This window comes from Kogia breviceps, chromosome 16 (assembly GCF_026419965.1).
Source record: "Kogia breviceps isolate mKogBre1 chromosome 16, mKogBre1 haplotype 1, whole genome shotgun sequence".
Lineage (NCBI taxonomy): Eukaryota > Metazoa > Chordata > Mammalia > Artiodactyla > Physeteridae > Kogia > Kogia breviceps.
This window is the reverse complement of record NC_081325.1, coordinates 46,519,479-46,535,561: the sequence shown is the minus strand read 5'-3', so window position 1 is coordinate 46,535,561 and position 16,083 is coordinate 46,519,479. Positions and strand designations below refer to the sequence as shown.

At 34.2% G+C, this 16,083-nt stretch overlaps 1 protein-coding gene across 2 annotated transcripts in view; it reads left to right on the top strand.

The window, feature by feature from the left end:
- DACH1 (dachshund family transcription factor 1) overlaps window positions 1-16,083 on the top strand; it is a 456,872-nt gene that overhangs the window by 402,053 nt on the left and 38,736 nt on the right. Inside the window, exon 11 of one of the 2 annotated variants that reach the window (XM_059041898.2) lies at window positions 11,399-14,122. The exons of the other annotated variant lie outside the window; for it this stretch is intronic. Within the exon in view, the coding sequence (XP_058897881.2) occupies window positions 11,399-11,436 (38 nt within the window). The 3' untranslated portion in view covers window positions 11,437-14,122. Of the gene's footprint in view, window positions 1-11,398; window positions 14,123-16,083 lie in introns of those variants that run through there. 2 annotated transcript variants of the gene reach the window in all.

Below are 16,083 nucleotides of genomic sequence, written 5' to 3'. Positions count from 1 at the left end.
TTTTCCTGATCAATTTGCAAAGAATTATGTTTGTTTCCTTGGAAAACATGCAGTATAATAATATTCCTTCAAATATTGCAAGATACTAGATTTAACCAAAACTGAACTTAGCCAGTCACCACTACTGAACCAAAGATTCTGAAAATCATTACAAAGATTGTCTGATTTCTAGGTGGCTTTAATTTTTTTTTCCTTCTCTTTCTTTTCTTTTTTGGTAGCTCATTAAATGGTAACAATTCCGGCTGTATGGAGCTATAATATTTCCTAGGAGGGTTACTTCTGTCACATTGGATCAAGTGATTTGATACAGTCATTATTCTGAAACAAGTTTAATATAAGGATTAGACTAATGAAAGTTACTGTCTTTAATTCTGAGAAGGTCACCATATATCATGAAATAAGATCATCAATCTGTAAGGAATATCTATGTTTTATTCCCGATAGAATCAAAGTACCCTAAGGTAATACAAATAATTTCCACTTCCACAAAAATACATATATTTTTAAAAGAGCAAAACAAATCCTTTACAATTGTGAAAATAAATATTCTGTGATTTAAAATAGCTTATTCCATTAGTAGCAAACCAGAGAGGTTTTAAAAATTTATTTTGATATAGTAAGACAAGAAATATTGTACTGGGAATTATGCAACTCGGTTTTGCTGTTTCTGTGAAATGCAGGCAGACTTCCAGAAGCACTCACAAGGCAGCATTTGGCTTGGTGAGCTCCACAAGCCGCAGAGTTGGGTTATCAATCTTTTCTGTGTTCTAAAGGAAAGCAAACTAAGATATTCTAAAACACTGTAAGTCACAAGAACTGAAATATTTACCTGTGACATTGACCAGCACATCTTTCTTATAAAAGAAGGAGTATTTATTATATATTGTGGCACAACAAACTACTTTGAAACTTCATGGTTTACATCATTTATTATCTCACAGTTTCTGTATGTGAGGAATCTGGGAGTAGTTTAGTTGGGTCCTATGCTTCGGGGTCTCTCTCAGGCTGCAGAAAAGTTTTGGCAGGGGCTGCAGTCATCTCTAGACTCAACTGAGTCCGGCTCTACTTCCAAGCTCAGTCATATGGCTGTTGGCATGCCTCATGCCCTCAAAGGTTTTGTACTGAGGGTCCCAGGTCCTTGCTGGCTATCAGCCAGAAGCCATCATCAGTTCCTTGTCAAGTGGACCCTTCCTAGGGCAACTCAGTACATGGCAACCTACTTCATCTGATCATGCAAGTGAAAAGATCCAGAGAAAGAGTGTCTGCCAGCACAAAGTCACAGTTTTTTATAGTCTCATCTTGGAAGTGACTTTTCATCACTTTTGCCATATTCTCTTCATTAGAAGCAAGTCATTAGATAAAGCCCACACTTAAAGCGGAGAGGTATCTCACAAGGATGTGACTCCCAGGTAGCAGGGGATATTGCTAGCCATCTTAGAGGATTCCTACCATAGAGAGCTATGCAAAAAATAAAATTGTCAAGTTACCTGGTGAGAATGGGATCGGACCAACGAGTATTATATAATTCAAATATTTTATAAGCTCAGGAATGTATGTAAAGGTAGACCAGATGTCCACATCAGTCTTTGATGGAAACCTTATCCCTGGTTCATGCTTTAATGGGCATCTGCCAAAACTTGCCTGATCAACTCTGTTGGACAAACACTCAACTGATTCTCATATTCTTTCTTTAGATATGATAATTCTGTCGTATCTAAACAGACTTTCTTGTCTGTTTGATAGTCTGTCTCTTTAATCTGTCTCTGCACATCTCTGAACTGATCCCTTATGTATTAGTTTTAGAGTTTAGTGCACAGAGAACTATCTTATTTTAGAGTTCTTGTATAGCATGTTAGTGTTCTTACCCACATGTGGTCTAAATACTTGATTCCATTAGATGAGATGTAAAGAAAAGCAATTCCCCACAAAAGTGCCATTTCTTTAGTTAAAAACAATTCTCATACTTACTGAAAACATTTGAGAGCTTTCAATGAAGTTTGACATTTGGTAAGTTTAGCACTAGACCAGCATTTTGGTTCAGCATTGTATAAATGTTAAATCAAGCTCTAGATATTTAGAACTTTATTCATTCACAATTATTTCTCTAAACAAATATAATTTTATTAAAATTACTGTATTAGTCATGCTATAAAAAATAGAGAAACATAAATATGCTCAACTTTTAAAAGAAAGATGATTTTTTTCTGCCAAAATTAAAAGAAAATAACTAGGCTCTGATAAGAACTACCATTCTAATTGCCACCTTTGGTTTGTTCTCTAGAGATAACACATACATTTTTTTCTGAAAACTCAATTTATTCACTGCAGATTTTGCTTGTTTCTTGCAGTTCTAAAGGATACAGATGCTTGATTTGAAAGATCCTTGTTTCTCTTCTCTGCAGTATCTTATTTTTATCAAATAAGGCATCACTTTTTTATGCTCCATTTTTATTAAGCACAGTAGACAATTTTTCCATCATCACTAAGGTTCAGGTATACCCTCAAATGATTTCCTTCCATCCCTATATCTTAGTATTTGTTCTCCCAGAAATGAATAGAAGAATGGAGAAAGTAATAAGGGATTCCATTGTGCTTCTCTTTGCTGAAGTTGGGAGGTCTCACCTTCCAATCAGGACAAGGTAACCTAAGTGCAAAGTACCCCATTCTCACTTGATGGTACATTAACCTTTCTGATGGATTCTCACTTCTTACTAATGAATACTTGATTAGAACACACACACAAAAATACTTTACCATAGTAGACTTAGCAGCAATATAATTTTTCTTTATTTACAGAAACAAAACAAAACTTTAACAATGTCTGTATTCTGCTTGTTTTTGTTTTTCATAAACTTTTAAAAGATAACCTGTGCTTCAAACAGCTAAACAGAACAATAGTTTCTTTACACCAACAAGTGCACATTAGCATACACAGCCCTCACTAACTAACACGTGATACAGTTAGGTAGACTTCATAAACTTTACAATTGTAAATTTACCATTCAAACATAATGGACCAATAGACCAGAATCCAGCTTATATGCATACCCTCAGTCCAGTAAGTTTCATGAATCTGAACCTGGTTTTTCTGAAGAACTCTATTAAGAAAATCACTAAGCATCATCTTACTATCTAATACTTGAATAGGACTTCTCAAAACCTTGCTCCTAAGCAGAAAACATATTTACCATGAGAATACTTCCCATATAATCAGTGAAAAAGTGTAGGTGGATAATGGACAGCATAAATCTTCAACTAGTTATTAATAAATACCTGATATTGGTGACGCATTAAAATTTCATTTCACTTAGGCAAACTGTTTTATTTTTTAAATTTACATTTGAAAAAGTTTACTTATAGAAAAGTTCAAAAATATTAAAACTCTCCTATGCATTTTATAATGATTCATTTATTGTTAATGTTTTGTTCCATGTGCTTTATAATTTTCTCTATCTGCGTAGTATTTTCTGAAGTATTTGAGAGTGAGATGTATAAATCATGGTTCTTTATGTGTTATATTTACCCATACGTATTTCACAGGGTACTTATTAAAAATAAGGATGTTCTCTTATACATAAACACAGCATATTTATCAGCCCAGTAAATATTTCATTGCCACAGTACTTTTATTCAAACTGACATTGACATTCTAATTTTGTCATTTGACCCAGTCATGTCCTTTATAGCATTTATAGCCTTCCTGAATCCAAATTAGGATCACATTATATTAAGTTGTAATTTCTCTTTAGTCTTTTTGATCTTGTGCATTTCCTTGGCCTTTAAATAAAATTTTTAAATTGACATTTTTGAAAAAAACCGTCTTAAGAGAATGTTTCTCATTTTGCATTTGATGTTTCCTCATGATTAGACTCAGGTTGTGTATTCTAAGTCAGTATACTACCCAAGTGACGTTGTGTTCTTCTCAAGGTATAATATCCAAAGGCTCATAATATCCATCTTCCCCTCATTTTGTAATGCTACTTTGATAGTTCCTTCTGTATGTATTTATTGAGCACTTGCCAGGTTCCAGGCAATGTTCAAGGTGCTAGAAATACACAAAGTCATATGGTATGTTACCTACTCTTAAAGAGATTATAGCTAGATTTTAATCAATTTCTCTAGGATAGCAAAGCTGTATAAGTATTGGCATAGTGAAAACAACTTAGGAGAGGACAAGAGTTTGGATCCTATGACAAGTGTTGTAACAACACTTAGGTCCTAGTAATACAGTGTATGGGATCCAAACCCTATCTGCATGAGTATAGGCTGATCGTTCACAACTAAAACATTTTGTCAGAGGGCTAATTTTTTAACAGGAAGTATAGACTTGCCTGTTCCCTGTTGAATAGACAAATCACAGGCTGCCCAGTGAGGTTTCCTTCTAGCTCCCCAAGAACTAAAGTCTAGTTCCACCTGCTCCAATTTGTCAAATTGTCAAAGTTCAGGTCTCTCCCCTATTAGTGTGCTTACCTGGAGTCTAATACAAAGTTTCTTCACATGTAAAGGACAGGGATTCACTTTCATTGTTTTTGTCTAAAAATGTGGTTACCTTTTAACCTGTATGTCATAACTTTAGATAATCCCCTGTTCTCAGACATGTTTTAAACTAGACTGTGTTCTCTCATGCACTTTCTTCTTTGAAGAAAACTGAAAAATATTTAAAAGCAGTTCTCAATTATAAAATTATTTTTGTTTGCAATATTAGCTGCAGTCAAGAGCTTTACTTCATACTAGCCTTGTAATAAACATATTATCTACTCTGATTTCAAATGAGCTGGGCCATGTTGGTCTACTAAGTAATCTATTATCTATTGCTTGTACTAGTATGTTTGTCTTGTATAGACAGAATACCCTGGTTGATGTGCCTTCTTACACATAGTCCGTGCCCACTCTCTAGAAAGGCACTGGGTGCTTATAGAGAAAGCATTCAAAAGGGATCTGAGATTCAGTCCTCTCTCACTTTGACCCAGCTCTGTGGGCCTCAGGTTCTGCAGCTATCACCCTGAAATACCTAAAATTCAAAATCTGTTACAACTTTTTCAGTTTTTACTTTTTCACTATATTTGAACACAACCTTGACTATAACTTCTGGAAATCACGGATACTATTATTATCTGCATTTCATGAGAAGAAATGATATTTACCCAGTATTCTCTTGTAAAAGAGCTTGTGCTGAACATCAATCTCTCTTAAAATATTTCTCATGTTAAATGTAGACTTTGTGTCTCTGCTTCTTTGCCTCAGCAGTAGCAGAATGTTCTTACTCTAAATATAAAATTATAAAAAAAGCAAGAAACAATATTTTCTTTAATTAGCTTCTTCCTTTAGGGGTTTTAGAAGAAGGGTTATGACTTGACAAAGATCCTTCCCATCTGTTCCTGTTTGTTTGCTTTTATTTTGACTTCCTTTCGTTGTCTTATCAAATATCACATGAATCATTAACATTTGTTTTCATCATTTGTTTTGGTTTCCCTTACTTTAAATGATTAAGACATTCTGTTGAGAGAAGCTCAGGGTTACTATATTTCATATTGACCTAATATTATTTAAGTAAATATTAAACTTTCTAGATGTATGATCTTATATGTTTGCCCTCCATTATGTTCATATTTTCCTCAGCTCTGGAGGAGTGAGATATGGGCACATGCAACTGTTTTGTGAAAGCAGCAAACTTCATGAGATTACAGGTGTCTGGATATAAGTTTTGAACAAATAGATGCCATTTTTAATAAAACTACTTTCTAACAGGAAATGTAATTTATTAAGCCCTTTGTGCTAGAGACAAGTAAGAGATCCTTGTGGATGTTTTTGCAAGGAAGTTCTATTCAAAACTGGAGTATATACTATTTGCCTACTGAGTAATACTTTTCAGTAACATACTCCCTTGTTAATGATTCCACTTCGTTTTCATACAATGAAAGCACTGGATTTCTGGTGTCAAGTAATTTGAAATTATTCCAATTTGTATGCCATCTTCTAATATAAAATCTCATCATATATTGTGATTGTTATTGAACAAACATCATTAGTTTTTTAAAGTAAATGATCAAGCTATTCAATACTTTAGTTTTATATATGGAATAAAAGCTAAATTATATATCTGTCTATATGTATTAGATGTTACAAATAACTACATATAACAATAGCTGCAAAAACATTAAATCAGTGTATATGTATAACTGAATCACTTTGCTGTACACCTGAAATTAACACAACATTGTAAATCAACTATATTCTAATATAAAATAAAAATTAAATTTAAAACAGAGCAAACTTAATTCATGAACACAAAACAAAACAGAACTGGAAATTTTGTGACATTCTCCATTTCTCCCTCCTCATCCACAGCTAAAAAATAACAGATAGAATCTTTATATTTAATGGTCTGAGTCGAAGATTTCAACTTTAATGTTAAAACCTGAGATTCATTTTTATCAGGAGTTTAAAATTTTTTTCTTTAACTCATCTATAGATCCAAATCTGCATAATAACAGTAAGCAGCATACAAAAATTCACACCTGTAATAAACTACTCAGTGATCTGGATACTTTCTTATACACCAAATTAGAGCTGTAAACATCAAATCACAATGAACTCTGGAACTATTAGGAATTTGTAATCTAAATAGTTTCAGTCAGTGCCTACTCCCACATGCTTTTAATTAGAAGAGACTTTTTAATTAAGTACTCCCATGCACAAAGTGTCACTTGATGATTTTTGTCACATCAACCTCCCTTACGAAAGCAAATAATCATTGTGTCAACGGAAGATATTTTCTCTGAAACCAAACTATAAGAATTTTAGTTCTGATTTCAAGTTGTTCAATTGAGGCTCTGCATACTAAAAGGAAACCTCTGTTTTCTGAGAAAATGGTGAGGAACAGATTCACAAAGCAAGGAGACTGATGGTACCAAGGTGTCCAAGAGTCAGTCCCTTACCCCTGCAAATCAGAGACAGGGTATTTCCTCCAGTGATCTTGCAATTGCTTACTAGAGGAAGTGACATAACAGAGTAGATTTGGGTTCACACAAATATCTAATCACTGCACTTCCATTCACTAGCTCTTTGAAAATTTGCAAGATAACTTAACCTTTTTGAGCCTTAATATCCTATTTGTAAAAGGCACTAAAAATACCTATTTTATTGAGTTGTTGAGAAGTTTAGATTTAAAATCTATAAAGTGCCCTGAACACAATAGGTGCTTAGAAAATATTAGCTATACTGTTGATAATCATTATTGCCTTTATTGCCAATTTACTTGATCTTAAAAAAGTTCCCGGGCTTTCCTGGTGATGCAGTGGTTGAGAGTCTGCCTGACGATGCAGGGGACGCGGGTTCGTGCTCCGGTCCAGGAAGATCCCACATGCCGCGGAGCGGCTGGGCCCGTGAGCCATGGCCACTGAGCCTGCGCGTCCGGAGCCTGTGCTCCGCAACGGGAGAGGCCACAACAGGGAGAGCTCTGCACGCGTACCGAAAAAAAAAAAAAAAAAAAAGTTCTTATCCGTTTGAGATATCAAGGAATGATTGTTTCATAAACCCTGCTCAGCATCAGGAAAACATATTTTTCTCTGGCCAACAAATGCAGAAATAAAGACAATATAGGAAATGGTGAGTAGCTGTGAGATTATCTAGTTAGAAAGGAAGTGTAATGCACATAGGGCAGCCATTAAAACAAAACATAAATAAGCCTCTGAGTTTCCAGATGCAAACAAACAACACACTTCTGAATAATGAAGTCTTAGCCATGAAAATACTCAGGGATTCCAATAATCTCCATCCTGTGCTTGTTTTTACAGGGCCTTCTCTAGGGCTCCATCACTTTGCCTGCTGTTTAAAGAGTAGGGGAAGGAAAGATTATTGGCACCATTATTACAGAACATAAAAAAACATGGCACAGTTTGAATTATGGGCCCATGTTTTCTTTCTAGCACCCTTGCCATTCAACTTGCTCTCCAGTGGTTTGTTATCAGAAGTCTGAGATAAACCCACAGTCCCATAACTCAGAAGCCTGCTGGTAGCTCTCTGGGTACATCCATAAGTGGTTATTTGCTGCGGGTTGGTGGGCCAATATAACTTCTCTGGATCAACATAAAATTACTTTAAACCTTTTTTTTCTTACAGACTTTGAATTATCCATAAGTATGTTTTAATAAAGATGACAAAATTATATGGTAGAATTGCCTTGAAAGTTAGGCTCCATAGACAAAGGGAAAGGGAGTTACTCTGTAGGGTCTGTCTATGCCTGGTATGTTTCTGTTTCCAGGTAATTCTAAGGCAGATAATCTCTGATGTCTAAGTATTATTTAATCATGAAAATGCCTTAACTATACCAGTTGGGATCTATTTTATAGCTGGCATCGTTAATGCTTGATGCTTTTGTCCATCTGTTAGGAACATTAGTCAAAAATTTAAAGAGACATTTATTAAAAGTAGATTATTATAGTAGATCAAGTACTGAGCACATAAATACAATGTATATAATTTTTATAAGCATGCTTTGTATATGGTCTAAAGGATCTTATAAAATATTCATGCTATAATTTTAATTAATATATTTTTATTTAAAAATTTAGTTTCAGACAGACTTTAAAATTTCTAACATGCTAAAGGGAATTATTTTTAATACGTAAGCATAAGTAATTGATTTCTCTGAAACTTAGACATTTGAGACTGCATTAAAACTTTTAAGGCAAGCATCATACTGAAGCATTCTCCTTCTGATACTGATGGAAAAGAAATATGGCTGCTGCTTTCGTGGGTCTCGCCATGTAAGAAGCTTCCCATACATAACTTCAAAGTGAGACAAAGTGCTATGGAGTTAATTCTTAGGGTGCTTGTGTTGCAGAGTAAATTGGAGACTCTATATAGAGAAGTTTAATAGATGGGAGCAACAATGTAAGCGGGTAAGAAGGAGGTACTTATCTTGAGGCATCTAGAAGGAATAACAGGTCTGAATACTCCAAAGCAGTGCAGAGCTTGGTGTGCCATATGTAGAATGGCACACCATTCTACGTTAAGGAGAGCCAGGGTCACTGACTGAGGAAGAGGGGAAGCATATAAGGTTAGAGAAGAAAATCAGTAGCAAATTATATAGCACTTGGGTGGAGAATTTGGCTAGTGGACCTTTTAAAACAATGATTCATACTTAATGAATGATTTCTATATATCCGTTCTTTGCTACTACATTCCTAATACTTAATACGCTATAGACATCACAGAAGATTAGAAAGCAATTTTTCAAGACTTTAATTTTTTTCTTTAACAAACATTTTTTTTTGGCTGTGCCCTGCGGCTTGTGGAATCTTAGTTCTGCGACCAGGGATCAAACCTGGGCCCCCAGCAGTGGAAGAGAGGAGTTCTAACCATTGGACCACCAGGGAATTCCCATATTTTTTTTTACTTTAATGTACAAAGATTTTTTAAAACTCCATAGACTGAAATGTTAATTTTGAGAAAATAATTTCTTTTCCACAAGTATGTTGAAGGACTTCACTGAATAAAATTTGAATTTGGGGGAAATTGAGAATGTTTCTCTCCCCCTGTCTAATCCTAGGAAACTTTGTCTATTTTTTTTTTTTTTTTTTTTTTGTGCTATGCGGGCCTCTCACTGTTGTGGCCTCTCCCGTTGCGGAGCACAGGCTCCGGACGCGCAGGCTCAGCAGCCATGGCTCACGGGCCCAGCCGCTCCGCGGCACGTGGGATCTTCCCGGACCGGGGCACGAACCCGTGTCCCCTGCATCGGCAGGCGGATTCTCAACCACTGCGCCACCAGGGAAGCCCAACTTTGTCTATTTAAAAAAAAATAAGAATGAGAATGATATCCTCAACTTAAGTGAATACATGATAGAAATATTGAGATAATTGGAAAGAGAGAGAAGTAGGGATAAATTAAATAAGGACTAAAAATTAGAAAATTTTGGTTAAAAGCATCAATGTTCTACTTCTTTAGTTATTTCTATGACTAAATTTTAAAACAATTTAGTTGCTTTTCTTAGTACAAACATTAAGTTCAAAACTATCTTTTAAAAGGTCCAGTTTTTAGCCACATGATACTAAGAATATGAAAGAAAAGTTTCAGTTTATTTTTATAGTATTAGTTTATTAGGTTTATTTATCTACTTTGTATAAATCACATGAAAACTATATCTGATGTATTCATTCATTCATTCAAACACATTTTATTGAACATACACTGACTGGGTGCTTAGACTACATTAATAAGCCAAACAGCATTCCATAACATGTTGGAAGTAATAGTCCAACTGTACAAACTAGGCTAAGTTAAAACATGTTGTAGGAATATACAACTTCGGCACACCAATATTTCTGTGAAGTAGAAAAATAGTTTAACATTGGTTTTTAGCTCCTTACTAATTATTGTATCTACCACAGATTATGTATAAGCACTCAATTAGCTTAACGTTGATGGTGAAATCAGCAAATATTTAGACTCTCTATTTCCTAAATTTACTGTAGGCTGTTTCTATTTCCTTACGCTTTAATTCTTGAAGCTATCAGACATTTTTCAAACATTTACATTGTATAATACATTAAAAAAATTTTTGGAAAACTTTACTTTTCTGATTAGCTTCTACTGTAGATATTAAAACATGAAATTTAAACATATTTTGTACAAACATTTCCAAGGTTTAGACCACACCACAAAGTGGACAGTTGGGAGAGTGTTACATTTGGGAAATAGGCTTATGCTTTGTTTTGTTTGTCCTCTGGATTTTTAATTTCTTATTTTTGCTTCATTCAAGTGGGTTTATTGAAGATTTGATTTACTTTTCTTTTTCACATAGCTGTGTGTTTCTCAATAGCTAAAAGCTGTGTAATATATTAATATTTAATTGTTCATTTAATCTCACTTCTAGGTAGTAAAGGCTATAGTTCATTGATATTGATGAAATAACCCAAGTGGATTTCACATAAATAGCAACAAATGTGCACAACAGTTACATTACACGGTATATTTAACAACACCTCTAAGAAGTAAGATGGGAGCTCAGCCTTTCCTGATGGAGATATATCTGAGTGCATTCAAAGAAAATTTGGTTCTGCAAGCTTAGAGGAAGTAATTGTCATTCAACAGAAATCAACTAGCTTTGCATATCAGTAAAACACATACACACACTCTTATCTATTTTCTGAGTGCTCTGTACTGATATCAACATAGCAAATATATATTTATGAGAACTAGAAACGTATTCTTTTCAGTCACTTAAATTCAATGTAACTATGAAATTAACTTTGAGAATATGTGAAAAATGTTACTTCCTAAATAAGTGAAGATAGAATAAAACCCACAAATTTTATATCAGGCTATGTAGTTTTTATATTCACATTTGTCCCCCAGATGTCATATAAGTAATTATTTTTTGTTGTTCATTTTTAGATGGAAGACTGTATTTGAAAACTACTGTCATGTACTGAATCTTTCCTGTTGAAGAAGTCCATGTTATAGTAAAGAACTTTGCAGTCAGACATTCGTCATTGGAAAGTTCGGGAAAAAAATTAAGTCCTTTTAAGGGAACTTCCTCAATTTTGTGTATTAATGTTCTTTAAAAGTTTAAGTATTCTACAAAAAAAAAAAAGTTTCCTTCATTGATTTTCACCTGTGGTTCATACCAGAGACCTGAGAATGTTTGTAAATGTACAAGTATCAAACTTCTTACAGTTAATAATTGCAACTTTGCTGCTGGACACTTGTATATGGAGTCAAAGGCAGGTCTCAATAAGACCTAGCTTTGTTTTTTTAATGGAATGAACCATTTTCCTCTTCTGAAAATTCTGTATCTGAGCACATCAAGAGACGCTTGTAGCACTGGTCACCCAGACTTACAGAATTATGTCCTCCAGAAACCAGCAAGAACACTTGGAAATGAACTTGTAGGGGACATAGAGGATTCCTAAAAAATCAATAAATCAAAGAGTAATATTCTGTTACATTCTATTTTAAACTCTCTAATTGTGGGTTTTCTCCTGAAGATTTTTGTTCATGTACTTTCCAAAAGACCAACAAATGGATACTGACAACAACCCCATGAAATAACATTTTTTGCATACCTGAAAAGAAACATTGGAATAAGCCAAAAGGTTTCACCGAAGGTCTTTTTTCCTTAAAAATATATAAACGTAACATGTTTTCATTCCAAACTGGTAGTGGTATATAGAATTTAAAATGATCATTCTTCTTCTTCTTCCAACTGTTGGTCACATGTACAGTATATAAACATAAAACATACAAGGAAGGTATTATGTATGCAGTAGTATACTAGAGTTTAGGAAAATGAAAATTTTAGAAAATACGTTTTGTCACCCTGTTGGTCAGAAAGACACCTTTCTGGTTTTAACGCATGCAGGCATGTAAATATTTGTCTGGAGTCACAGTATTAATGAATGAGATCTTAAGCATCTGGTGACATCAGAACTCTGTGTCAGCCACTTTTATTTGTATATTGAACCCTAGTTAGTGCCCCAAACTGCACTATTGAGAATGGATTGTGGCTGAACAGTAAATCAAAACACCAGAAATATTTTTATATGTTAATGTCATATTATGTTAATGTTGCTGAAAGACAAAACCTAACAAACCCTTGATCCTTGATGTATCAGTCCAATACCATGTAGCGCTGAGTGATAAAGTTAAAAAGTGTTGTGCTTCCCACCCTGGTCAGAGGGAAGGGTGCCTACGTGTTATTTTCACTGTCTTTTTGAAAGTTACACTATGTGTTTTCACTTTTGTGCAGATAACTGGAAGTCAAGCTGCGAACAGTGCTTATTATTACATGCTGAAGTTACCTTCTCTTTGTTTTTACCTATTTGGAGTTACACCTTTAAAGACTGATATGTGAATCAGTATAGTTGCTGGACATTTTATGATTTTGCTGTCATCTTACAAGTTTATGATCATAACATTATTTATTACCATAAATAGCAAAATCTTAAATGACCAAGAAAACTAGCTTAAAAATGTTTAAAGATAGTTCTCATTGGGTATTAATGATTTGAAAAGAAATTAACGTTATAGATACACTGGCACTAAGCTTCTATAGTTTTTTAGGTCTTCCTTGCAATACTGGAACATATTTCTTTAGTGTAGCTCGCTATTAACCAGCTAAGACCATTTTTAATGCAATAAAAAGGTTATATATACAGTTCCTATTTTTAGCTTGCTTAAAAGGGAGCAATATTTTTATTTAAAACACTGTTAGTAAATGCTTTGTAGAAACTTGGTTTTCTAAGCATAGTTCTTCCATAACCTTCTTTTGTTATTTGAGCACAAGAGATTCTATTCCTTGTTGTATGTATCTCTTGTTTTTCCCTGTATGCAGTCTTTAAAGGATTACAACACTTAAAATCAGAGGAACTTGTGGCAAGCTTTTGAATCATACATTTTTTGAAAGTTTTTTTAAAAGCCTACAACTTCCATAAGTAGTAAAATCAGCCATTTCTCTGCTTCTTGCATAGAGTCACCTGTTAAGTAGGTTAAATAGTTTTAAAATACATACTTTCCAGACCTTTGAGAATGTTTTAGTGTTTGGTTCGCTATAAAAGGAAATTTTAGCAAGAATTAAAGAAAAAAGCTATCAGCTATATGCTAAGAGAGAATCTTACTAACATGTTGTAAATATTGCAAGTCATGAAATGTTATTTTAAGTCTGTAACTTAAGTTTTTCCCCCCTTTATTAGTTATACAGGTTGGTTTAAAATTTTTTTTTTTTGGTTTAAACAAGTAAAATTGTGCCCATTTTATGGTTTCCATGCTTTTGTAATCCTAAAATTATTAATGTCTGGTTGTTCTATATTATAACCACATTTGCACTCTATGCAAGCCCTTGGAACAGAACATACTCATCTTCATGTAGGACCTATGAAAATTGTCTATTTTTATCTATATATTTAAAGTTTTCTAAAAATGATAAAAGGTTATTACGAATTTTGTTGTACAAAATCTGTACAAAAATCTGTTTTTACATCATAATGCAAGAATTGGAAATTTTTCTATGGTAGCCTAGTTCTTTGAGCCTGGTTTCAATGTGAGAACCACGTTTACTGTTATTGTATTTAATTTTCTTTTTCTTTTCAACAATCTCCTAATAAAACTGTCTGAAATCTCCCTGTGACTTTATTTACAGTTCTTCTTTATTAAATTTTGTGAAATGCATAGCACTGAAGGAATATTCACTTTCTAATGGGAGGCATCTCAAAACAACATAAGTCAGCTCTTTACAATGTGAAGGGAACAATGCTCCGTGATTTTATTTAACATGAAACTGCTTCTATCTCTAATATGAATTACTGTGGTGAAAAACATCATAAAAGCACACTCTGTAGTTATTGTTTAACAAGCAGATTTTCCATATTTTGTTTCTTGCCAGCTAAGCAAACTGCCCACATATACATGATTTATTTATGTACATTTCTCAGTTTATGAAGCTGTTATTTGTACCTTTTTCTTTTATATTCTTATATTCCCATGATTCTTATTTCACTAAGCTTTGTGCTGAATAATGTAAAGTAGACATGTTGATGGAACAAAATATATTATTCCCATATCTATAAGAGTGTAGATTTGTAACTCTAACTCAGTGTTTTGCTTTCAGTCTCTATCATTGGAAAAAAATGCCTTTAGAAACTTTGCAATTCCTATAGCCTTTAATAATATATAAACATTTTAATCAATCCAAAATGCAGCACTCAAAGAAATATTGGGTTACTATATCTGTGAATACTCTAAACATTCCCAAAAGAATGGAAAATGAATTTTTTTCTGTCTAAAGAGATTATTTCAATGAATTAACAAATTATGATTTATCCCTAATAAAACCTCAAATGTTTATGTGACCATTACAAACACATTTTTGTCTTCTGTCCTCATATGTTTTTGTCAGTTAAGACTTGTACTAGAACATCATACAGCCTCTGGATGTTAGTGGCATTTGGTGATGATTTAAGGTTTCTCCCCATGTGTTTTCATTGGCATTAGCAAATTTACAATATGAACAAAAGTTATTTATTACTAGAGGAGAGTAAATTATAAAGTTACATGGATTGCATTTTTAAAAATTTATGTATTTATTTATTTTTGCTGTGTTGGGTCTTCGTTTCTGTGCGAGGGCTTTCTCTAGTTGTGGCAAGCGGGGGCCACCCTTCATCGCGGTGCGTGGGCCTCTCGCTGTCGCGACCTCTCTTGTTGCGGAGCACAAGCTCCAGACGCGCAGGCTCAGTAATTGCGGCTCGTGGGCCTAGTTGCTCCGCGGCATGTGGGATCTTCCCACACCAGGGCTCGAACCCTTGTCCCCTGCATTAGCAGGCAGATTCTCAACCACTGCGCCACCAGGGAAGCCCGAATTGCATTTTTACATATGGGAAGTAGGGATGTTAATAGGATTAAAATATTATTGTAAATGGCATTGTAAATATAACACTTTGCCTCATGTGTAGGCTTGGTGCTAACATTTATCTTTCCTATGTACACCTGGTATATAAAAGCTGAACCAAACCTCATTTATTCCTTTAAACAGATTCATTAATAAAGCCTCTATTCTGCACAAAGCACTGTGCTAAATGTTGTAATGAATGAAAACATAGCTGTTTTCCCAGAGGAGCTTATACTTTTGTTGGAATAGGAAGTCTTACTTTCAGCAAGAGAAGATTCACTCAGCATCTTTTAGACTGTCATGGATATAGAGCTAGTATTAAGAGGGCATTGGCTTAGACTCCTTCCTACTAAGTGGTAACAATCTAGTGACCCATTTTGTACCTTCACCTTCTAGCGACTAATGTAAGACAGTTTGGGCGTCAGACAATTCTGTAGAGATTGAGAAAGGGGATGGATACAGTTTCCCCTAGGTAAAACACCATACTAGTTATTCTTTTCATGTTATTTTTCATGTATTTCGGTCACATCACTCTTCTTACCAAGGCTCACAAACTTTGTTTTAAATAAATAGCCTGTTTGCAAAACCATCAACAACCAATAAATTCCTAATATTCAGATTATTGAGTATAGAGGTACAATATTCAATTCTTATCATCCAGCATCTATGTGGCTAGGGCATGTAATGATCTAAAGTG